Source organism: Callorhinus ursinus, unplaced genomic scaffold (genome assembly GCF_003265705.2).
Source record: "Callorhinus ursinus isolate GAN/ISIS: 27379988/994484 unplaced genomic scaffold, GSC_fseal_2.0 scaffold21, whole genome shotgun sequence".
Classification (NCBI taxonomy): domain Eukaryota; kingdom Metazoa; phylum Chordata; class Mammalia; order Carnivora; family Otariidae; genus Callorhinus; species Callorhinus ursinus.
In genome coordinates this window covers 22,332,692-22,359,582 of record NW_027397083.1, presented here as the reverse complement: position 1 = coordinate 22,359,582, position 26,891 = coordinate 22,332,692, and the positions used below count along the sequence as shown (strand labels likewise).

The 26,891-nt window shown below is 36.8% G+C and overlaps 1 protein-coding gene across 2 annotated transcripts in view; it reads left to right on the top strand.

Moving 5' to 3' along the window:
- ANO3 (anoctamin 3) overlaps positions 1 to 26,891 on the top strand; it is a 440,613-nt gene that overhangs the window by 154,805 nt on the left and 258,917 nt on the right. The window contains exon 1 of one of the 2 annotated variants that reach the window (XM_073904837.1): positions 1,080 to 1,243. The exons of the other annotated variant lie outside the window; for it this stretch is intronic. Coding sequence (XP_073760938.1) covers positions 1,198 to 1,243 — 46 coding nt within the window. The 5' untranslated portion in view covers positions 1,080 to 1,197. Of the gene's footprint in view, positions 1 to 1,079; positions 1,244 to 26,891 lie in introns of those variants that run through there. 2 annotated transcript variants of the gene reach the window in all.

Genomic DNA, 26,891 nt, shown 5'->3' with positions numbered 1-26,891 from the left:
AAGCATGATAGTAGCTCAACCTGTTTGAGGTTTTGAAAACCTTGAAATCACTGCATCTTTCTCTTTTTCATCTGCCTTTACTTGAATTCGTCAACAGATTGAGTTAGTCTCCCCAACCTTCAAAATTCAGGAAAGCATAGACTCTGCTGTGTCTGTTCGGTAATGTTACATCTTCCAGGAGGAACTGAGAGGTTTGAATCAGGCAGCAGGAAGAAGGTAAGAGGAAGAGAGAGTGTCCTGAAGAATGTGTTCAACTGGCTTCTGCTCCTATTTTGGCCACTGTGTTTTAGTCCTCCCAAAGTTACTTCACCTCTTTGAGTATCAGGTGTCTTTCTCTCTCAGCATAAGGTGTTGGTTTTTATGGTCTTGAGAATTCTTTGTTGTTCCGGCCTCAGTTTCTTTTATGATATTAAAATTATATTCTATTTTATAAGGCTTTTGTGAGGATTACATTAATTATGGTGGATAGTGTCTTTTCAGCACCTGTTACTTAGTAGGTAATAAATGGTCCAGTGTCACTATCATATGATTCCAGGCCTCAATAGCTGAAATACAAGAGGATAACTCACATGTAATGTGCTAGACATTTAACATAACTTATCTAATAAAACCATTCTAGTGGCTAAGTGGAAGTTATCCATATTTCCTATATTCAAGTTTAAGAGGGAAAGACAAAAATGTCTCTCCATCTGCTCTTGCATTCCTCTCAGAGGAGAGATCAGCTTTGCCCTTCTGTAAGTGCCAGTATTTACAGACTAACTTTTAGGAAATCAAAACTGTGTCCCGATATAATAACCAGGCTCAAAACTTGAAAAAGAGGTAATTACTTAGTGGCTCCAGAGATTTGCTCTGATTTATTTATAGTCGCTAAGAAAAGTCCTCCCCTCCCTTGCCCCGCAAACCCAACACAACGCCCACCCACACTGCGGCACTGGACGCTCTGGGGATGCGAGGTTAATTCCCCGAGTAGCCGCTAAGGGGAGCTGGACGCTGGACCGCCCTCCGGCGTTGCCATAACAACGGTGGGCGCGCAGCCTTAGGAGCAAAGTGCCGGCTAAAGCAGGTGTTGGATTGCAGCGCGCTCGCGGAGGCTCAGGGATTGTGTGCAGCCCGGAAGCCTCTCAGAGAGTCTGGCTACTATTCCTCCGCCTCCCTCTCGGACAGCTTCCGAACCCAGCGGGGACGCAAAGGGTGAAAATGGTCCACCATTCAGGCTCGATTCAGTCCTTTAAACAGCAAAAAGGTCAGTTGGAATCTTGGCCCCCCTCCCTAAGGGCGTCACGTCCCCGTCTGCATGCCCTTGCAGTTGTGTAGGAGCATCCTTTCCAGGCTAATGCGACGCAGAGGTGGAGAACTCTGTGAAGTTTAAAAAAAAAAAAAAAAATGTTCTTCTTCTTCTTCTTCTTCTTCTTCTTCTTTTTTTTTTAATGCTTCTTTACTCCGCATCCAAGATGAGTCTGATTTCTGAGCCTCCGCACGGTCCCAGGGAGAAGCGGAATTCGTCATTTCGGGGACTTGATTTAATGTATTATCTCTGCTAAGACTGTTTCATTGCATTGCAGTAAACCAGCTTAGTAGGGGTTGTTTTACCAGCCCAATAGTGCTCTGAGGTTTGAGGACAGAAATATTGGACCATGTTTGCCCCAGTCTGTGATTCAAACGGCTAAGAAGCTTCACATGAACAAATCTCTTACTTGAGATGCCTTTACAAAGTCCTAGATAAATGAATTTTTGGAGAGTCCCAGAAGTTGGCCTGTTGAAACGGCTCTGAAACTTTCTTGGAAAACTTAATTTTGCTCCCGTCCTATGTTTGATTCTGGGTTTCAAGCTTTTATTATTGTTGGTAGGTTCCTCTTCTAGGGGCTTTGTATTATCTCTCTTAGCTTCTCCTTCAAGTTTCTCCCTGGATGCAGTGGTATGAGTCCCTATGTTCATAATCAAATCAAGAAATATCCCAAGTTATCCTCACTCTTTGGTCCTTGTTCCCTATTTTGTTGAAAAGCATTTTTCTAGAGCATGTTTATGTTTGGAGTTGGTCCAAAACATTTATTAAATAACATAATTACCATTTTATTGAATTAATAATGGTAATGGTAATTATGCCACAGCTGACCCTAAGGTACCTAAGATACGTGAATTCTTGAATGGTAACTTGGCTCATTCAGAGTGAAGTGAATATTTACTTATGTTATTATCTATATTCTGTCTGTCTGTCCATCTATCTATCTACAGTCAACAGTTGTTCCTATATAGATCTTTGACTTTTTTTAAAGCAAAATCTGGATGGACATACTAGGGATAATTTAGTAGGGATTCCTGCATTAGGCAGAATATTGGACTCAGCTTCCAATTCCATAATTTTATACTCTGTTATAGTCCAAGTTCTCTAGGTTCTTTAAAAAATTTGTTGAAATTGGGAGTGGGCTGAGACACTGATTAGACAAAAATTTCACATAATGTGCAATTCCACAGCAAATCTAAGTGTTCCAAAGAGAATTAAATTATTTCAAGAAGTTATGTTCTCTTTAATCATTATTTTAAACACATCTACACTTTCAGAATGAAGACAGAGATGATAGGAACTTTACCCCAGCTTAATACAATTAACATTCTTCTCTGATGTGTGGCTATAGGTGACTCGTTTCTGGAACCTGGAACCTTGAAATGGTCCCCACACAACTTATTATGTATGGATACATATTTTGTTTTTAAAAGCTAACAACTGCCAATTTAAGGACCACCTGTGACTGCTCAAAGTGGGCTATAAAAATTATACAAATCGTAGTTTTTCATATTGTCCAAAAACATTTGGTTTCCTTTATGATGCATCATGAGCCATTTATTTTCAAGTCTTTTACTTTTTGGCACAAAAGGCAACTTTAGCAGAAGGATAAATGTGGAGAGGAGGAGGGATAGGAAAAGAAGCACCAATAAGGTGGTTCTGGTTAATTGCTTCTTAACCATAAATGGGCATTCCAAAAAGACATAACAAACTGAGGATTAGCTACTTTAATCTTTCCAAGAAGAAGCAAAATAAGATTTTAGATGCTTTCGGACCCAGGAAGCATGAGACAGAATGCTTTTAGGGGTGCTTTTCACCATAACATTAACCTGAAAACTTCACATTAAAATGGAGAATGTGCTGGAGCCTGGAGTTCTAATTGCTAAGCTCGCCTTTGTAACTAGCTTAACAACCTTGAGCAAAGTGTTTAATTTCTTTGGACTCTGCTTCGTTGAAAAGATTGAACTCCTGACCCCTACAGGCTTTTTGATTTTTTTCTCTGTTCCTTGGGGAAGGGCCAGTGGCTGTGTGAAAGCAGAGATAATTTCTTCCTGAGCCAAAGAGGAAAGCCCTGCTTTTAGTTCACAAGAAATAATTTAGGGGCTCCTGGGTGGCTCAGTAGGTTAAGCGTCTGCCTTTGGCTCAGGTCATGATCCTGGAGTCCTGGGATCAAGTCCCGCATTGGGCTCCCTGCTCAGCGGGGAGTCTGCTTCTCCCTCTGACCCTCCCCCCTCTCGTGCTCTCTCTCTCTCCACCATCTCTCTCAAATAAATAAATAAAATCTTAAAAAAAAAAAGAAAGAAAGAATTTAGTGGAGTAAACCATTTTCTGGGGATGACTTTTTGTTTTAATCAAATGAAATTAATGTTTGTTTTTGATTTTTATTTCAACTTTATAATACCTAGAAAGAGCATGAGGTATTCAGAAAACACCCTTATTGTAAGACTTTAAAAATGTTCACCATCACTTGAAAAACAGACACACTCTTCATTTAAACTCTCAGCGAGCCAGGAGATGTTTCCTTCTATGAGAACTATGTAGTAATCAATCCCTGGGCCAAATTCCCTCACTGATATTACTCAGCGTTTTTCAACAAGTCAATAGAGATGTCAGAATCGTTATCTGTAAAATGAAATACTGTCTGTAAAACCAAATTTCTCCATTAATTTAATCTGTGATCTTCATTTTCAGCCCTGGAATTTAATTCTACATATTCTACTTCGTTGTTTTGTTCTTTAAGATCTCTAAGCTTCAGTTACTTCCTCTGTGAAATGAAGATAATATCTATATTGCGAAGTCCTAATGTGTTCAGCAGTTTGGCACACAGATTGGGGCTCATAAATATAGTGAATAATTAATAATAATAATAATGATAATGATAATTACTCTTCTTCCCGGGCCCATCTACCTTTTTGTTGACTACTTAGCAAAAAACTGACCTCCGCAGTTCTGTTATAAGTTGTTGCCCTTTATTTTACTTTGTCTCACTTTTGTTATTTTGGGGTATTTTTAAGGAAAATGAGACTCCAGACCATCTAAAGATTCCTTACAATAGTCTTGAGTTACAATCACAAACCATCCAACTCCTATGCCCATTTCTTGGGAAAGCCTCTCAAAAATTCCCATAGAATAAGTTTAGATATTCATTTCATAATTTCAAAATTTCACTGCAAATCAAATGTACTTATTCACTCTCCATTCAACCCATATTTACCAAGCTCTTGCTGTGTGCCAGGCAGGGTGCTTAGCAATGGCATTGTCAAGAACACTTTCATTCTTGAACCTATCACTGCAAAAACCTTCTTCAGAGAACTTTATATAGTAGGAAGTCTGAGAGGTTTGCTAAACACAAACTTTATGCAAATTATAGAAAACTGCATTGTTCTAGGAAAATGTTGACATTTTTGTTTATTGACAACGCCAGTTAAGTTTTGTTTTCTGAAGAGAACTACGTATATTTTTAATTTTTTATTCCACTTTAATTAAATTTTACATTGTTTTATTAAGAGGCTTAATAAATTAGGAAGTAAAATGGGAGAATTTGGGGGGGCAGAGCATTCCACAGTTTGTTTATTTCTAAAGTCTCAAGGGTACACTGGAGTGTATTATGCTTACTGAGAACTGGGAGTGTGTGTTTGCCTTTGCCTTCGCACATATTGGAGGAACACATTAGCTGGCAAGTCAGCAGTAATATCTGGTGAAAGTCCAAGTGTGCTTCCCAGCCTGGCTTGCTCTGTTCACTTGATTTAGGACGGATTCATGTGTCATGCAAAAGTGGGCAAAAAAAGGACAATGTGAGTTCTGGCTCCTGGTGGCTGTTATTTACCAATACAGCTAGCAAGACTTTCAGGGAAACCATAGGTCACATCAAACACAGCCTGTCCTAAAAGGCTTGGGCTTAATGGGATTAGCTGAAGCTGTTAAGTGATTCATCATTATTCTAAGGGACATTTGGTTAAACATGAAAAGAGTGTTTTTAGTAATTCCATGGAATCAAACACCTCCTACTCAAAGAGTGGTTTAATCATAATAATAATCTTTACACATACATGGGAATCTGCAGACCACAAAGCACTTACATTCTCTTTTTTAAAAAATAGATTACTTGCTATGGCAGGTAGCCACCTGTAAAGCCTCTCAGCAACCATCCTGCTTTGTGTCCAGTTCCCAGTTCACAATACCCTGAAGGGACATTGTTGGGGGAAATACCTAGTTTCACAATCTCTGATATCCACTGTGTTAAGTCTCGTTTTCCTCTCACTCATATCTTTAGGATCTAGAACTTTCCTATGCTCTTCCCCTGGTAAAACCAGAAAAAAATTATGAAGCCATTTATATACTGACAGAAATGCATTCACACATGTGTACTGACTCTCCCTGGTATTTTGACAGTTGATTCTTTTATTTATGACCGAAGAGTAGGCATTGCCTCTTGTTAAAATAATTCCTGCCACATAGGAGAAAAAATGTTGGGGGAAAATATTTCAGGGTCAGAAACTGTACTTTTCTCAGGCTAGTACTGAATATCAGCCTGATCATTACAAAAGATTGGGCATCGAATCTAAATGAGAACCCCTCAGGTCTTCTACTCTGTCTTAATTTCCACCTTTCTCTTTCTTTACTCCCTCAGTAGATTTCCTACATATTTACAACTCTAGTTCCCCAGTGATAATCTCCTAAGTGAGGAGAGCCCAACTATGAAGAGAATGTAGAGACATTTCAATCCAAACAGAAAACACATATGTCTGGGAAGTTACAGAAGTATGAAATCATATTCTAGCAGCATTTCTTTAAAAATGCTACATACATCAGATGGCTCAGAAGAAATACTGTGTCACTTCAAAGTAAATGAAAATAAATGATGACTTTGAATTAGCAAAAATAGTATAGAATTTGTGATAAATACAAATCCTCTACTTAGGAATGAAGAGAAGTGATAACATTTAAAAGAAATTCCATCCAAAGTAATTATAAGATAAAAATATGAGTGTTTCAAAGCTATCTAGAAGTTCAGTTATCCAAAACATCACATTTCTCGAGGATTCTAAAGAACTGAAGTCTTCATGTGAAGCTAGGATTTAACATTCTACTCTGCCCATAGATGTCACTGAAAAAAGAAATTTTGGGGGTTGGTAATTATATAAAACAACTTCTCAAAAGAACACAAATCTTAAAAGCCTCGCCTTTTTCTGTTTATTATTTTAGTATTTTACAATTGCATAGATGTTTAGAAAATATTAATGTAAAATTTGTAGATTAATGTTAAATAGGTGTACCTTGATGAAAAAAACACAGACTCAAATTCCCTGTGATTGAATTCTGTCACTATCTCTGTAACTTGGGAATTTACCTTTCCTGAGCCATAGGTTCTTCGTCCAAACCCATGGGTGGTAATCGCTACGTCTCAGGATTGTAGGAGAAGATAATGGTAACACCACCACCAAAACCAGCAGCAGCAAATACATTGTGGTACTGCTCACTCTTGCCCATTGTCCCCAACGCTTAAAAGTACACTCCATTATTTGATACTCACTAAACCTTTAGTAGTTAGATGTATCATTTTTCCTATTTTCAAGGTGAGGGAATTGAGGTTTAGGTGTTATATGCATTAACTCTTTTTTTTAAGATTTATTTATTTATTTGACAGAGAGAGACACAGCGAGAGGGGGAACACAAGCAGGGGGAGCGGGAGAGGGAGAAGCAGGCTTCCAGCAGAGCAGGGAGCCCCCATGTGGGACTCAATCCCAGGACCCTGGGATCATGACCTGAGCCGAAGGCAGACGCTTAACGACTGAACCACCCAGGCGCTCCTATGCATTAACTCTTAATGAGTGGTGGAAGTGAGGGGTGAACACAGCCCTCCCTGGCTCCAAGGTCGACCTTCTAATTGTTCTACATTCTGTAAGGAAGCCTACTTGCTGCGAGTTCTCTGAAGGACAAAAAAACTGAAGCAGCTGGAAGGCAGCTCACTCCCATTTGATGTCCACCATGGTTGTCTGTAGCTTGTCCTCTGGTTTTCTCTCTTCTCTGCAAAACTATCAGAGTTCGAGGCAGATTTCTGTGATTTCTGAGCTATATCATGGGTAGCTCACTGTCCATTCTGTGGCCTCAATAAAATGAAAACTTTAGACAGAATAATGTTCATGATACCTTCTGACTCTACAGTTCATCAGAAGTTACAGAAGTATGAAATCATATTCTAGCAGGCAGTATAAACCAACCTGCCTGTCCCTTCATGTCACTGCCTTACCTGCTAAACTAACTGCATTGCAAAGCAGCAATTACTTTAAATTCTGGTTGGTTCCAACCCAGCAGGCATGCGAGAAACCAGCACCAGCTGTAGGACCCAGGATCACCAAAACACAGGTCCCTATATTCACATCCTCACTGGGACTGAGACCGAGTTGGCCTTGGGGGAAAGAACTCCTTGTGCATAAAACTGGGTGGACATGAAAACTGTTTTGCAAATGCACTGTATTAGTCTTGGTACATGTTTTATCATGACATTTCTAGAAAGTTAATAGGCTGACCAAAAGACATCTGTCAACTCCTAAAATTGTGCATGTGTGTATATATGTAAATATATTTGTTTATATATATTATATGCTTATAAATATGTATTTACATATATTTAATATGTATATAATATATATTAAAGATTTTATTTATTTACTTGAGCGAGAGAGACAGAGATAGCAACAGAAATGGTGAGAGTGATCACAAGTGGGGAGAAGGGAGAAGCAGGCTCCCTGCCGAGCAGGGAGCCCAACATGGGGCTCAATCCCAGGACCCTGGAATCATGACCTGAGGCAAAGGCAGATGCTTAACCAACTGAGCCACCCAGGCACCCCTTAAAATTGTATATATTTTATATTTGGATTTGGAGCACTATTAACAACAGTTTAGGCAGGGGGAAAGGGGTCAGACTTTGCAGATATATGCACAAGGTCCATTTTAAACCAAGTTTCCATCACTCAGTGGTATCTCAAGCAATTTGTTTCATCTGCCTTAGCTCATGTCTTTCAATTATAAGATCTAAATTTTCAAGATCTAAAGAATCACCTGGAGTGCTTGTTAAATGCAAATTCTTCAGTCCTTCCAGATTAATAATCCCATCTCCCTCTAGGGGAAGAGACTAGGAATCTGTGTCCTTAGCAAACGTGCACCCTACAGGGTTCTAACAACCGAGCCCATGAGAAACAATTTTATAAAATAATAACTATGTAAGCACTTAATGAGATAATGAATTAAAGTGTGTGGGCTAGAGCAGGTTGTAAATAGGTGTTCTCTATTATTAGTAGAGGCGAAGTGTGAAGATCCTAGATACACTTAGCTGAATACATGCATTTAGTCCTATGAAAATATAACTTTAATGTGTTTCTAATATTAACTACAGTCCCCTAATCCTTCCTTTTTAAGGTATGATGAAGTTCCTAAATGGGAGTTACTGCCTTGTCTCATTTACTGGACACTTCAGTAAAGGAGTTATCAGACTTATAGAGGAGAGCTCTCAGACTTTGCCTTTAGTTGTTCTATCTTGACCCTTATAAATACCTCAAATGCTGTCAGTTCCTTATATTTGCCGTAGGTATTTTCGGTCCTATTTTTTTTTATTGCATAGCTTTTTGAAAAATAAAGGTGCTTTGGTGAATACCCTCCCATAATGAAATATCTCACAGTGGGATCTTAAAAATACAGTACATGGTAAAAGTTTATAGTTCTTCTTGATTTATGTATAGGGAAGATGTACATTAGGTTTGAGGTGTTTTATTTACTTTTTTAATAATTCACTGTCATAATGTAAAGTCCTAGTGAAAAAAGCACTATGGGAAATAATAAGCATAACATGGAATCACAGAATTGTGCTCAAATCTTAAGACTGTTCACATAGTGATCATGGGCAAGCTAATTTCAATGTGTTTCAATTTCTTTACTTATGAACTCTGAATAATAAGTGCTATTATTAAATGCATATTCTTTGCCAGACATTATTTAAAGTGTTTTGCTTATAGTATCCCACTTAATCTTCATAAACAGACATATCTATTACTGTAATTTCACAGATGAGGAAACTGAAGGACAGAAGAGCTAGCGTTGAAGGTCACGCAAGTAGGAGTGGCAGAGCTAAGGTAGAAATGTTATGAGGATGAGCAATTCTGTATGGTTAGTTCCTCCTACAGGGATTGCTTAAATAGTAGGCTCAATACTTGGTGACTAATGTTTTTGGAAAACACTAGTAGCTCCCTATCCTAACTGCAGATCAATGAGATTAATGGCTGTGCATTACTCAGCCCAGGGTTTTTCTCTTTACCTACATAATCTCTACTAATCATTTTTCAAATAAGTCTCCCAAAGTTTAGCTGATCACAAAGATTCAACTTCTTTTCCCTTTTAGGTAAAGTGACTTTAATTCACTACCATTAGCTCAACTTAGACTTTTTCTAAAAGACATCAGAACATATTTTAGCTGTGAACTGGTGGATCTTAACAGACACAGCGGTATACCTGCAACCAGTGGTACACTTAAGAGTCTACTTGCCTAAAATGACCTTCACTACTGACTGAACATAGCAACACAGGACAGCCTCAGACTTATAATAAGAGATAAATGGTTAAGAACTTGAGTGGCGCTGTCAAGCCGCTTGGATTCAAATGATGCTTCTTGAGGCCCCGGGGGTAGCTCAGTCAGTTGAACGTCCAGCTCTTGATTTGGGCTCAGGTTGTGATCTCAGGATTCTGGGATCAGCCCCAAGTGGGGCTCCACACCTAATAGGGAATCTTCTTGAGGATTTCTCTCCCTCTGTCTCTGCCACTCCCCCTGCTCACGTGCTCTCTCTCTCTCTCTCTTTCTCTCTCAAAAATAAATAATTAAATCTTTTAAAAAATTACGCTTCTTAGGATTTGCAATGTATGATTTTTGCCAATATTTTTACTTCTCTAAATTTCCCATATTCTCCTATATAAATTGGGACTGGTAGGGTTGTTTAGGGGATGACTTACTTTAGTGTATACTAAAAAATAAGATATATACTAATCTCTCTCCTTTTTGCTACTTTTTCTGATCTTAAGAAGTCCTAGGACATTCCAGTACAATTTATGTTTGTGGAATAAATGTTCCTACTAAACACAGGTCAGGAGAAGTCAAGTTTAAAACCTTTTCCTTACAGTCCAGTACTTAGACTGATTTCTTTTTAATCATGTTAAATCTATAAATTTCAACACAACAAGGTATAAATTTAGAAAATAGAATTATCAAAAAATAATTCACATAATTGTTAGTCTCTGAATTTGTATTTACTTCTGATATAGCATTAGCAATTTTTGATCATTTATGATATTTTGCTTACCAAATGATAGATATTCATGAAATGAAAGTATAAAACATAACAACTAAAAAGAATTTTATATAGATAGGGTTCAAATTACATCTTTCTCTTCACCATATTTTATATATTATAAAATATATTATGGACTGCTGTAATAAGTATCTTTCAGATGTCAGTCACTAACAGTATATAAGAAAATGGGGGGTAAAACAGTAAATTCAAATTTCCTTACTGGGGAAAATACTGTCTTTTAAAATACTACCTTTGGTATAATGCCTCCTTTGGAGCACTCATATTTTGAATGATGCTTCTCTAGTTCTCACACATTGCTCCAAGACAAGTGAGTTGGTGGTATGTACCAAATTGAACAGCTTGCAATTAGTCATAACTCTTACCAGATGTGAAGAAATCACCCACTCACAGGCACTTATACCCATTTAGACAACAGTACTCTAGAATTTAAATCACATGTAAGTACTTTAGTTCATAGTACATATAAAATCATGCTTTGCAAAACTTAATTTATACTCTCTAAAAACACTGTATAACTAAATAATGAATATATACATGAGATTATTCTATCTAAATATAATGTTTGAGACTTAATTCTTATAATTTTCTTCATATAATCAGAGTCCTGCATGGTGCTTGAGTACTGCATTATCTTTAAGAATGGCATGATCTGATATCAAAAAGTAAAAAAGGCATCGGGAGATGTTGAACTTTTCTCTGCTTCAGACCCAATCTTGAAAACAACCCTTTGTTGCCAACTGGAAATGTGGCAATCAAGGCTTCTTTGAAATTATCTGATATTCCTTCCTTCAGCCTAGTTAAAAATCCTTGATGTGAATGATACTCAATAGATATAAAGCTTAATATATTTGAATTTTATTTCTGCCAAGAATATTCTGTCAGATTTAAATCTATTTAACTGCTCAGTAAATGAAAAGATGTTATCATGTGTTCATTGAACACTTTTTTTATTTTTTATTGTTATGTTAATCACCATACATTACATCATTAGTTTTTGATGTAGTGTTCCATGATTCATTGTTTGTGCATAACACCCAGTGCTCCACGCAGAATGTGCCCTCTTTAATACCCATCACCAGGCTAACCCATCCCCCCACCCCCTCCCCTCTAGAACCCTGTTTGTTTTTCAGAGTCCATCGTCTCTCATGGTTCGTCTCCCCCTCCGGCTTACTCCCCTTCATTCTTCCCTTCCTGCTATCTTCTTCTTCTTTTTTTTTCTTAACATATATTGCATTATTTGTTTCAGAAGTACAGATCTGTGATTGAACAGTCTTACACAATTCACAGCGCTCACCGTAGCACATACCCTCCCCAATGAGATAATCTCAGGAAACAAACTGAGGGTTGCTGGAGTGGTGGGGGGTGGGAGGGATGGGGTGGCTGGGTGATAGACATTGGGGAGGGTATGTGCTACGGTGAGCGCTGTGAATTGTGCAAGACTGTTGAATCACAGATCTGTACTTCTGAAACAAATAACGCAACATATTATAAGAAAAAAGGAAAAGAAGAAGATAACAGGAGAGGAAGAAAAGGGGAGTATGTCAGAGGGGGAGACGAACCATGAGAGATGATGGACTCTGAAAAACTGAGGGTTCTAGAGGGTAGGGGGGTGGGGGGATGGGTTAGCCTGGTGATGGGTATTGAGGAGGGCACGTTCTGCATGGAGCAATGGGTGTTATGAACAAACAATGAATCATGGAACACTGCATCAAAAACTAATGATGTAATATATGGTGATTAACATAACAATAAAAAATTAAAAAAAAAGAATTCCTCATATCAGTGAGGTTATATGATACATGTCTTTCAATCAGGGAAGCCAGGGCAAAAATGAACTATTGGGATTTCATTGAACACTTTTAAAGATACCTGTCTTCAAGCATGGAGGGTTTGTAATTGAGCTTGCTGTGGATGGCTCATCACTGTGTACTTAATATGCATTAATTCATCTAATTCTCTCAAAAATCCATCAAAGAAGGTACTACCCACTCCATTTTACCATAAGGAAATTGAGGCATAGTGTGACAGATAGTTTACTTAATAACATAAGATGAGCATTTAGTAATGTAAGACAGGTGTTTAACAGAGCTAGAATTTGAGCCAGCAATATGGCTGCATATTTTGTTCTCTATAGAGGTTTTACCAAGGTGGCTGAAAGGAGCTGATAAGAGTTCAGACACTGTGTGTCCGTCAGTGTGCTAGCCATTGTATATATGTTCTATCACATAATTCTTATATTAACACCTTGAGGCAAAAGTCTGTTTCACAGATAAGGAAACAGACTGAGAAGTTAAGGAAGTTGCACATGGCCACATAGCTAATATGTGGCAAACATGAGATTAAATCATAGACTTGCTAGTGTGCCATGAGATATATTAGGTTTAGGGAGAGTAGCTTCTTTCTGCCATTAGTTAACCTGAAAAAAATTGCATTAGGTAAAATAACATATTGATGAATAGTTATGATAAACATTTCAATGTTTATCTTTGTATGTCATGCAAAGTAGAAGGATTATGGCCCTTTTTGAAATTCACTCAGTTACAAGATACAACAGTCTGTCAGAATTGCTGTTTTTATAGGATGGTGACAATCTATGAAGATTTTCTTACTGTCTCAGAGAGACTCCCTTCTATTCTTATGCTGTTATAAACCACCTTCTCCGAGAATCCCCATTCCCTTTAGTGTATCTTCTATTCTACCCTCTCAAATCTGGATTTTAACATTTGTTATTTCATCTGGATGTGAATATTGAGTCCTATGTTTGTACTGGAATGGGAAATGACAAGGGACCAGGAATCATGATGTAGCATATCCTGGGCGCCACAATTATGTGTTTTGTCAAATACTTATAGAAGACCTCCTATGTTCCAGGCACTATGCTAAACATTGAAAATACAACATTCAATAAAATTTGACATCTGCTGAGGAATCTCTGCTAAAGTTTATGTTCTTTTCCATTGATACCTCTCTTGAAACACTATAAGTATCTCTCAGCCATCTTTATTGAAGAAATAACTGGCTGTCATCAGTCAGGACACCTGCTTTAATCATAAAAGTACTCCTGTGGTCAAGGAAATCACTTAAAATTTTGAAAGGAAGCAAAAGAGCTTTAAGAACAGCTACAGTCAGCCTTGTCCTTGGTATAATTCCAGGGAGCTGATCCAGCATTTAAATCCAAATGTGCTGCCTATATTAATGTTTTGGAAATATTTTTATTAAAATCTCCCTGATTTTTATAAGGAGGTAATATAAGATTGTAGTTGCATACAGAAGCTTCAACTTCTTGCACTGTCAATGCACGCATGCAGTATTGTTACTGTAGAGCAGAGAAGGTAAGTATCTGTATTCAGAATGATCATTCCCCCTCTTTTGTGCAAGTCAAAGCCTGACTTCAAAATACTTCTTTAGATGGCATTCCTAGGACAGAGTTCATGTAGAAATGAAATCTTTTTGTCAGACTTGTTATAGAATCCGGAATTCATCTACCTACACCCATGGTGAGAACAAGTAGGTATCATTTCTTTTACATTCTTCTGCTGGAATTTGTTCTTCCCTCTTAAGGACAAGGTGGCACATTTTTCTACTTTAAAAAAAAAGATATTTATTTATGTATTTATTTATTTGAGAGAGAGAGAGAGAGCACAAGCAGAGGGGAGGGGCAGAAGGAGAGGGAGAAGCAGATTCCCCACTGAACAGGGAGCCCGATGTGGGGCTCAATCCCAGGACCCTGAGATCATGACATGAGCTGAAATCAAGAGTTGGATGCTCAACAGATTGAGCCACCTAGGTGCCCCAGACATTAAACTTTTGACCTAACTTTTATTCATCATATATTTATGGATAACTCTTCTGAGTTCCTGAAGACCGGGTTTTGAATGACTGCAATTATAACAAAATCACTCATTTATTCATATTTCAATTAATTTACTCATTCAGTGATTTTACTAGACACTGTGGAAGATACAAGGGATTTAGAGGGAAAAAAAATCAGAAGGGGCCTTTACTCTTCAAGATCCAGTCCTAACAAGGAGAGAGCTGGGCAAACAGGTCTCAGCGAAGTGTGAGAACGCTGATGACATGCAACCAAAGGACACGGAAGTAGGAGAAGGAACTCTAACCGAAGATGAGGAGATAGGTTTTAAGGAGAAGCACGTGGTTGCTCTTATCAAATCAACGGGTTTTGCTTCTTTCATTTCATTTTAAAACTTGTTACCAAGGAGGGCCTGTGATTGTTAAGTAAGCACAGAGAAAAGTTTATGAGACTCTTAGAAAGGAAATCATGGACTTATTATTATTAGTGGATTCTTATGTTAATAAGAGATACTGTTTAGCTGATTAACTTAGACACATTGTTATACTCACTCCCAACTCAGGGAATTTATTTTGATTCACAACATCCACTTAATTCTAAATCGGTGCATCATTTTAGTACCAGTTACAAAATTACTGTAACATAGCTTAGAGTTTGGTCCTTGAAGTTGTGCTTAAAACTACATTTAAAATTAGGGGTGCCTGGCTGACTCAGTTGGTAGAACATGTGACCGTTATCTTGGAGTTGATCTTGAGCCCCATGGTGGGTATTGAGATTACTTAAAAAATAAAATCTTAAAGGGGCCCCTGGGTGGCTCAGTTGATTAAGCAACTGCCTTGGGCTGAGGTGATGATCCCGGGGTCCTGCGGTGGGGAGCCCGCTTCTCCCTTTCCCTCTGCCTGCTGTTCTGCCTGCTTGTGCTCTCTCTCTGTCAAATAGATAAATTAAAAAAAATCTTTAAATAAATAAAAAAGTTTTAAAAGTCTCAAAAAAACTACATTTAAAATTTAAAATCCAAGTTTATTCCTTCTGTGACCTACTTAAAATAAAAAATGGTAATATATAAGTTCTAATAATGTCTTACACTTGCAAGACTGTTTATAGTATTCAACTCAAAAATAAGATAGAAGGATCATGTAATACTCATACACACCTCGAATACATGGAATTATTGTTATTTTTAATAAGCATTTCATTTGCCCTAATAACTAGTACTATTCAGTAGGAATCCATCCTTACTGATATAAGCCATGTGAGGAATTAGAATTTTTTAAAGAAACTAATAAGCCAGTGAAGAAAAATATCTTTAGTGTTTGTGGGAGCCCTGATAGTAACAGAAACCAGTAGTTAAAAATAATGACTTATTTTCTTAATGGAGCAAATATTCTTCTGGCAATGCCCACTTTACCTTAGAATGTCATTAAATCTGAAAGAAAGAGAGGGGGGAAGAGAGTAGAATGTAAACAAGAGAAGGCATAGAGGGGGGACAAAAACAACAAGCAGATGTACCTTAGTGGAGAAACCCCCAAAGCAACCCAAAATGTCAAAGCCAGTTCACTGTCCATACCAAGAACCCAATTTCCAGACTCTTTTAGAAGGACTGTGGGTGAGAGTAAAAGCCATGTCCATTCTCCTTTGGGAGGTGTGAGTGAGGCTGATCAGCAGGGGATGACCCATCAACATAGCGGGGTGGGGTGGGTCCTGCATGAGTGCAGATCTGTCACCTGCTGGTCTAGGACCTGTTACCAACTCCAGCTGCCCACCAGGTCTGAGTAGGCTGCTTAGCAGGAAGTGGATCTGTGCAGTTTATTTGCACATGACCTAAATTAAGAATTGTTTTCCAATATTCAAGTAACATGATCATTGTAGAAAATTTGGAAAAACATTATTACCTTAAAAAATTGTGCCTGTTAAAACATTCTACAGGGCGCCTGGGTGGCTCAGTTGGTTGAGCGACTGCCTTCGGCTCGGGTCATGGTCCTGGAGTCCCGGGATCGAGTCCCGCGTCGGGCTCCCTGCTCAGCAGGGAGTCTGCTTCTCCCCCTGACCCTCTTCCCTCTCGTGCTCTCTATCTCTCATTCTCTCTCAAATAAATAAATAAAATCTTTAAAAAAAAAAAAAACATTCTACAAATTTTAAAATAATTAGATTCTGATTTTCTAGTTTATCATTATTTAGGGTTAGTTTATTTACCATTTTTCTAGTTTATCATTACTTAGGCTTAATTTTATGTGTAGGTACATCCATGTCCAGTGTTTGTTTTTGGTTTTTTTTGTACAAGTTTCTCATTTTGGGGATATATATATATATATTCCCAATTGAAAAGAGTACAACTTTGTGATTTCTCTTTTTTAGAAAATACAGATTTATTCGTGGAATACATTCTCTTGATACCTTCATATGTGAATGAAAACTTTTTGACGCTAGGATACTTAGGAGTAGTTTTCCCTAAATATTATAACCTTTAACTGCAGAGTGCATCTTTTTTCAGCCCAGGGAATTTATTGTAGCAATGCTTTAATTACTATTTTGGATTCTTTCAAACTTGCATCTTTATTTAACCATCACAATTGACTGTATAAACTCAGGGAGATATGCACCTTCCAAATCAATTTTTCTTCCCTTTATTGTCACTTTTCCCCCCCTCTATATTCTGGTAATGCTGTTTAAGATTCTCTTTTCTACCAATGACTCAGTCTTTCCATGGGTAGATTCCATTCTTTATTTCCTCAAAAAGCATTTTTAATGTCGACAACAAATTATTAACCCTAAATTATGTTTTTATTTTACCCAGCTCTGTTTTCATTTTGATGTATTGTAACATAATTTTTTGAGAATTCATTTTTATTTAAGGGGAAATTGCAGATTCTGTCTATATTTTCTTTGTTTATTATAGCATATCTTATTCAAAGTTTTTCTCTTCTGAAACCTTTGAGACAGATTTCTTCTTATATTGAAAAAAAAAAAGAAACATTTCATTAGTCTTATAACTTAATTTCTAATCCTCCTCCTTGAGGAAGGAGACACCTGTATAGCCAGGTGTTTAACCCAGAGCAGTTTGAACAGATTCCCCATGATCACTGCTAGTTTACCACCTTCCAGTTAAGTCTTAAGGTGGATGACTGCTCTCGCTAGAACTCTTGAGATGACCTGAAGTGGCTCTTTAGGCAGACTCTATAGGTGCTCATTTTTTAAAAAACGTTTATTCAGTCAGCTATGCCTCTGGCCACATTTATTAATGAAAATTTCTGTTTTGGTCTGGTTTCTACTTTAGGTACATTGTGTTTTGTTTAATTCATTTGTTTCTATTTCCTCCTGTGTCAAGAAAACTCCGCTTCCAATTGTTTTTCTGTTTGGAATGGACACACTTGCCCTGGGCTATAGCTTTTCATCTGTTAATACCTAGAGATGAAGGATATCAAACAGTCTCTTAATCTGCCCTGTCCACTTGGCTTTGCTTTTCCAGACAAGGGATAATAGTGAACTCAAACCAAAATCCCTTCAACTTGCTTGCAGCAATACAGCACCAAAGATGACTAGACATCTTTATTTAATCTGGCTTTGTCTATTCCATAATTCTTTCCTAGTTTCTAGCATTGAGGTAGGAATGAAGAATCATCCATTTACTTTTTCACGTTCTCTTCTCATCTCTTTGGCCTTTGGGGTGGGGGGGGTGGTTCAGAGAGGGAAATAGTCTTTAACAAGCAACTTCCCCAGAATTCTCTTCGAAATTTAACTGAAAACTTTACCAATATATGGATTATATTTGTCAAAATGGATGTGCCTTGCCCCCTTTTTTTTTTTTCATTTTCTTTAATGCTCTCTGGATTTTATGTTTAGTATTTCCTTTGCTTTCTGTCTTTGCTATATTAAATTTAGTTTGCTGGTTTTCAACTTCAATGATTTGGAAGGTATATATTCTGTTTTAAATTTTACTAATGGTCCAACCTGTGTTTGCTGTTCAGTAAATATTGGATCATTCACACATTCCCCCCTTCATTATCTTGATTACATTTGCCCATCCAAGAAATTTTTCCATAAATTTGAAACTGTTCCAGTTTTTAAATTTCTCTGTAACTAAACCTGTTTACTTTCCCTACTTCCTTGAACATAATCACAATGAATTCTAATTTTCTGGTACTTGCTGCCACTACCATCTACCAATAAACTGTAATCTGTTGAGAACAGGTTCTTATTAATTTTTTATCACCAAAATTGAAATTGCATGACACACAGAACTTTTAATTCTATTTTTGAAAAATTGCTATGCAAGGGTGATAAAATCAAGACCTCTATTAAAAAATTTTAGTTATGTTTTTTTCTGTGACCCTAAAGTGTATTTTTCTGAAAATAAATGACTCAGCATATGAATAGAGAGTCATGCAGAGCTGTACTAATTAGGAGGTATTGCTAAGACAATTGTTGCTGATTTCTCATTAAACATTAAAAAAAATTAAAGCATATATATATATATTTATATATGTATGCATGGTTTAAAGCACAGTGGAAGAGTGACAAAAGTTAAAAAAAAAAAAGCAATATCCTGCCCACCCCTTTGCACTCCCTAGGCTCTATTCCCAGAAACAACCTCTTTAGCTTTACTACTTACTAATGTTTGTTCTGGGACTTTTAGAATTTCTAAATTATATACCTATGATGCAGTTTTTGTTACATTAAAATATCTATTGATTTTCTGTCGAGTTAGTGGACATTTCACTTCTCATACTACCACTACATCACCTCCGCAGTCCCTGCTTCCTTATTTTTCCAATAAAGCAATACTGAAGTTGGTTAAATCAATAGTTAATGTATATATTATTTTCACATTAAAATTGTTTAGAGCTTTGTCAAATGGTAAGTAGTATACTAAGATTAATATCTTAGTATAATAGAAAAAAAATATCTTAGTATAATAGATTAATAATTTATCAAATGCCTAGCAGTCATTCTTCCTTACAATGAAATATATGAAATTATAACTTGTTTTCCTTAAGATGCCCCTCTGTCTTACCTTTCTCCTGCTCCTATGAGAAATTTTTAAATTTCTGGATTGGTGCAGAGCTGTCATACTGGGACTTCTCTTTCCAATTTTCTTATATTAGATCTCCTTTCCTTGACCCCATGTCTTTCCATTTTTTTGATTTACCACCGTATTCTACTAGGACATTCTCTAATAGCTTTTTTAAGAAAATGTGTTTTAGGAGTTAATTTTTTGAGCCTTTGTCATAAAATGTCTTTTTTTTTCCTACCTGAAAAGTTGATTGAATCTTTAGCTAGATAAAGAATTCTAAGATGGATATTATTTCTTCTCAAAGCTCTTATGTCATTATTTTGCTGCTGACTTCCAACAGATAGATTTGGTTATATCGTTTGCCTAATATTCTGGATTCAAATCAAGTCTCTTTTGTGATTTTTTTATTTCTTTTCTTTTTGCTCCCCTCCCTCCCAAGTATTCATTCCTGCACAATACCAACTCTTCTAAGCTTTTAAAATCTTCTCTTTAACTTGATATTGTGTGAAATTTCATAATTGTGAATCTTAGCATGGTTCTAATTATTTATTATTCTGGTCACTTAGCTTCTTCTTTCAATCTGTATAGTAATACCCTTTAATTCTGGGAGGTTTTCCTGTATTAGCTCATAACAATTCTCTAATTTTTAATTTTACTCATTTTCTTTTTCTAAAGCTACTGTAAGATAAATATTGGAGCTTCAGGGTTTTGCTTTTCTTTTTGTTTTCATTCATCTCCCTATACATATACACTATATGTGTGTATGCATTTACATATATGTATATGTATGTATATATAGGTTTCTGTATATATGTGTATATATACATGCATATATACATCCCCTACATACATATTTTAAATTTTAAATACCTTAAAGTTTTGGGATATAATTTATATACTATAAACCGTGCATAATTAAAGTGTATGATTTGGTAAGTTTTGACTGCGTATGCACCCATGAAACCAAAACCACCATCAATATTGTGAAAATATAGTTCACCCCCAAAATTTTTTTCATGTTTCTTTGCAACACCTGCTACCTGCACCTACCTGTCCCTCATGTCCAAACAATCACTTGTGTACTTTCTATAATTTTAGATTACTTTGCATTTTCTAGAATTTTATTAAAGTGGCATAATACAATATATACTCCTTTTTACCCTTTTAGTTCACTCAACAATTATTTTTATGTTCAGTGGTGTTGTTTATATCAATAGCTCATCCCTTTTATTGCTGATTAGCATTACATTATATGGTATATTCATATACTATTGCTGCTGTAACAAATTACCACAAACTTAGTGACTTAAGCCACACAAATTTATTCTTACATTTCTTAAAGTCCAAATGAGTTTCGTTGTAGTGGAGTCAAATTGTTAACTGCACCATAGCAACCTGGTGGAAGAACCTCTCTGTAGACATACTGTGAATCTGTTCTAGCTCTAGGTGTCACCTAGCTTTCCACAGTAAATGATGTGTCAGTATGCCGAATCTCTTAGTAAAAGCCTCATGGAGTCTCCTCTGCGTGCTTTTATTGGAAGCTTTCTCTACTTTGTTAATTTCCTCCCTCATCTTATTTCTGTGTTTCAAAAAGCTCATTCCAGTTGCTGAGTTAACATTTTCTCATCATGTATTCTTTGATCTCGTAGATTAATAATTATATTTTTTATTCTTATTTCTGTGGAATTCTGGGAAAGGTATACAAGTGATAAATGTTTGTGGTACATCTTTTCTTATTGAATGGATAACATGATATCTTTGTGCAGTGACAATCTTGAACAAGTATCAGTTGCATACCCAGTGAAGGTTCTGCATTGACTTTGGTCTTAGAAATGACCTTTTAAATTTAACACCAAAAGCAGAGGCAACAAAACAAAAACAAAAAACAAGCCAGTGGGACTACATAAACTGAAAGCCTTCTGCACAGCAAAGGAAATAATCAACAAAATAAAAAGGCAGCTTATAGAATATGAGAAAATATTTGCAAATCATATATCTAATGAGGTTAATATCCAAAATATATGAAGAACTTATATACTCAATAGAAAAAAACTCTAATTAAAAACTGGACAGAGGAACTGAAGAGACAGTTTTCAAAGGATGATGTACAGATGATCAACAGGTATGTGAAAAGGTGCTCAACATTAATAATCATAGGGAAATATAAATCAAACCCACAATAAGATATCACCTCACACCTCTTAGAATGGCTATTATCAAAAAGACAAGAAATAACCAGTGTTGGCAAGGATATGGAAAAAAAAAAGAGCCCGTGAACACTGTTGGTGGGAATGTAAATTGGTGCAGCCACTGTGGAAAACAGTATGGAGGCTCCTCAAAAAATTAAAAATAGAACTACCACATGATCCAACAGTTCCATTCCTGGGTATTTATTCAAAGAAAAAAAAACACTAACTCAAAAATATATTTGTACCTCTATTTCCATTGCAGTATTATTCACAATAGCCAGAACATGGAAGCAACCTAAGTGTCCATCAGTGGTTGAATGGATAAAGTGTGGTACACACACATACACACACACACACACACACACACACACACACAGAGGAATATTATTCAGCCACAAAAAGGGAAATTTGGCAACAGCATGGATGGACCTTAAAGGCATTATCCTAAGTGAAATAAATCAGACAGAAAAAGACAAATACCATATCATCTCACTGATATGTGGAATTTTAAACTAATGGAGCCCACAGATACAGAGAACAGATTGTTTATTTCCAGATACAGGGGGTGGGGTGGGTGGGCAAAATGGGTGAAGGAGGTCGAAAGATACAAACTTCCAATTATAAAGTAAATCAGTCATGGATATTTAATGTACAGCATGGTGACTATATTTAATACTATACTGCATATTTGAAAATGGCTAAGAGAACAGATCTTAAAAGTTTTCATTGCAAGAAAAAATTTTGTGACTACCTATTATATGACATATGTTAACTAGACTTATTGTGATCATTTTGAATATACCCAAATATTGAATTATTATGCTGTGCCTCTGAAACTAATAGGTTATATGTCAATATACTTCATTAAAAAGGCAATTTCTTGCATTAGATGTGTAAATGCAACTTCATCCCTAAATTTTATCCTATTAAGCTTCACACTTAGGATGTGACCACATTTTATACTTGTTTGCCAGAAGCCAGAAAAGGCCAGTTAAATTTAATTTGAAGTCTGATTTAACCATATCAGAGGTCAGTGCTTACACCCTGGATAGTGAAAAGCTGCTGTTTGAAATAAGAGGTATCCAGATTCTTAATGAGTGTTTAAGAGTTCCATCATCTTGGGAAGCAAGGCCCATGAGTGCTTTTGCAAGTATTTTGTAATTGCAGAAGTTTGGGAATACTAGATTTATTTTTCATTTCAAATACCTGATGACATTTTATTGTTCCACACTTTGTTCTACACATTTTGAAGAGACCTGTTTTTATTGTAATACTTGTAATAAAACATAATTGCATTTAACACAGAAATGTGACTTGGATCGGCCATTTGCAATATAACTGTTGGTGTAATTGTAATGATTTAGTTGAACTGTTATTGTTCATGCTTCTCCCATATGAGTGCCAGGCAAAAAGAATAGGGAACATTTGTAATAAATATATTCTTAAGGGAAAACAAAGGGATGGCAATTAAACTTCCAGTGTCAACTGCCAACTTTGGTGTTTGCTGAGGATTTAGGAGGTAATATTTCTGAAAATACTGTTCCAACTACTTTAAGTATGTCCTAGGTAGTACAGTGGGAACCACTTACAAAACTGTCAGTAAATATTTATCTTTAGTTCCTAGGCACTCTGATTTCTTTTTGCAATAACCCCCTATTTCTTTAATATTTCCATCTCCTCTCCATAACTAGTTGGCTTCTGCTTCTGCCTGTGAGTACTGAACTCTGTGCCAGATTTTTGTAAAGTACCTCTTTTTATTCTCTTTTCACTTACCGCCATTAGAATTTAGCTGAACAGTTGCCAATGATTTTCTTTTACTCAGTGCCTGATTCACAGATTCAGGAGAGTTAGTGGAATTGTACATTACTATCTTGACTGACACCTCCTCCAAAAGGAGATTTTCATATGAGGATGATGATTAAATGTGACTCAGATTGCAGCGTCTCTCACTGATGCTCGTGAATCTTGAGTCAAGTCACAGACTTACATCGTTCTCAAGATGGTGCTCCACAATGGTGCTCCACAATCAGTCATCATCATTTTGCCATATTTGCTTTGAAACAAAATAATAAAATAATAATGATAAACATTTTCAGGGTCTGCTGTATGTTAAATAGTCTGCTTGGAGTTTTGTGTATATTGATCTCTAATTTTCACAATAACTGTACAAGGTAGATTGTTTTATCATCATTCAGTTATGAAAAGTAAAGTTTGAAGGTTTAAGTAATTTAAATTCAGATTGTTCTTTCTGAACTCTAAAACATCTATACCTGACTTGTTTCCTTCTTATTTCATTGAGCAAGTCAGTTTACCTTAAAGGAATGACCAATGACAAGCAAAGGCTGCAGATTTTTAAGCAGGTGGCCTTGTAGCAATTATGAACTCATGCTAGCTGGGACTCACCCTAACCAGAGGGATTTCACCACCGACTTCAACTGTGTGAACAAAGTATATGCCTCAGATAATCAGATTATCTCCTAATAATTTGATCAAAGGGGGAAGGAGTTCCCTTCCTGTGAATTCCAGTATAAAATTACACTGTTTTTCTCCAAATACTAATTAAGATTATTTCATATTTTGTTCATGGCTCTAGTTCTGAATTAACTTACATAATCTTGCTTGTTAGTCTCTCCCATGAAGGAAGCTGTCACATGCATTCTCTTTATAATTTTATTCTCTTTTTTTAAGATTTTATTTATTTGAGAGAGAGAGAGAGAGAGAGCATATGAGAGGGGGGAGGGTCAGAGGGAGAAGCAGACTCCCTGCAGAGCAGGGAGCCTGAGGCGGGACTCGATCCAGAGACTCCAGGATCATGACCTGAGCCAAAGGCAGTCGCTTAACCAACTGAGCCACCCAGGCGCCCTATAATTTTATTCCCATCAGTGGTGCTTTACACATCGGATATGTTCAATAAATATTTCTTAAATGACTAGCTAAATGCATGATCTGGAATCTTCCCATCAAGACTCACAGCTCAACTGGTGGGACTAAAATATGCATGTATCAATCAAGAAGAAATGGTATAACTGGATGTGTGTCCTTCATTAGATTACAGTGAGTTTGTCCTACATAGATTACATTATAGTAAGCGATGTAATCTATTAAATGCATTTATCAAGAGAATGGGAAATTTGGAGGAATTGGAATAATTAGGAATGTCATCATTCCCACTAAATTTAAATTTGTTAATATCTTAGAGACAGAGTTCTCCCATCATCCAGGTGAGGATAGTATGAGCTATAGAAACTAAACAACCTCCCCTAAATCATCCAGTTAGATAATGACAGAACACAAACTCATCAGGTCATCCGTGTGCAAACCTTAATTGATGCCCATTTTAGGGTCTCTATTAATCAGGTTTCTGTTTAGCAGTGCCAAAAAATAGCACAGACTGGATAGCTTAAATAATAGAAATTGATTTCTCATAGTTTTAGCGGCTGAAGGTCCAAGATCAAAGTGTTGTAGGTTTGGTTTCTCCTGAGGCCTTTCTCGTTGGCTTGCCAAGAGCCATCTTCTTGCTGTGTACCCACATAGCCTCTTTCTCTGTGTACACTCATCCTTTTTTTTTTAAAGATTTTATTTACTTATTTGAGAGAGAGAGAATGAGAGATAGAGAGCACGAAAGGGAAGAGGGTCAGAGGGAGAAGCAGACTCCCTGCTGAGCAGGGAGCCTGATGTGGGACTCGATCCCGGGACTCCAGGATCTTGACCTGAGCTGAAGGCAGTCGCTTAACCAACTGAGCCACCCAGGTGCCCATGTGTACACTCATCCTTATTGCCTCTTCCTCTTCATATAAGGACACTAGTCTTATTAGATGAGTGCCCCATCCATATGAAATCATTTAATCTTAATTACCACTCTAAAGGTCCTGTCTCCAGATACTGTCACATTAGAGGTTAGAACTTCTTTGTGAGGAACACAATCCAGGTTTTGAGATGGTCCAAGTCTGTGCTTTTTGAGGATATATCTTTGGATTGTTTTCATATTCTTGAGGCAACCTGTACTCTTTACTCTTACCTAATGAATTTCTCTTTTCTTCAAGTCTCCTGTCAGTTTCAATTCTTATTGATAACTATGCTTTCTTCATGTTCCCTAATATACATTGCAAAAAAAGAGAGAGGAAACCAATTGGCTTAACTCATCTCTCAAAGAAAGATGATACCATAGGTCTCTAAGGAGAGAAGAGAACGTCTTTTAAAGTTCAAGTGCCCAATTCTGGTCCATTCAGCTATGGCCAGGACAGTACTTTAAGTACTGCTTTTATAGTAGGGATTAGGGCATATTAATGTGATGTTACTTAGATGAAGAGGTAGGCTAGTAGAAACTGTAATTAGCATGTGGAGAACAGATATTTTATCCACATCAGAACCAAAAGGAGCTCAGTTTCAAGGTGACAATAAATGTTGCTGCCTTATATGAGTCCACATAGCTCTAGGTCCTTGGTTTCAAATCCAATAAGCTGAGAAGAGATTTTAATTTCATTTCTTTTTCCATGCAAAATGAGTCTTTTGGCAAACTTAGTCTTATCTCTGTAAGTTTGGGACCTGTTTGCTTTGAGGATCATCCAGAAGCACACATCCTGAAACTATCTATTCCTTAGGTTTAATAACCTAAGTGGTTCAACAGTGTACCCCTTGCTAATATTTTCAGTAATTTCCACAGTAATTCTAAAACATCATTGCCATTGGTCCAAAAAGGACCATCTCTCAGAATCTTCCCTGTTCCTGCTGCAAGGCCATCATAGTCTCTGTACTGATTCTCTCCAATAGAAATTCTGAGTTCTGTAAGTGTTAAAGTCCACCTGAGTGGGCAACAAATCCTGGTGACAAAGAACTCTTAACTACAAGTGCTGAGGGAACTCTCCCTCACACAATGAATACAAATATTAATGACAGTGTGTGGTTTATAGAATGAGCCAGAAGAATCTATGAACTGTGACTTTCTTCCAATAATTAGCAGTTAGCTCTAACGTCAGTCTCTAAATGATCTCTGTAACAAAGTTTATGTCAACAACTTCTATATGAATGAACCTAGTTTAAAATTATACATTTCCTGGAAATAAAACTGGCAAAATTCCATTTCCTTTATTCTTACCTGATTTTTTATATGAAATATAGTACCTTTGGGCCGTATGTGAAGGACTGGTAGAATGTGAAAAGAGGAGAGGGGCAGAGAGGGAGGAGAAGAGGGGGAAAGAGAAAAGGAATCTTTTTAAAGAACTTGCTTTTTCAGATGCTA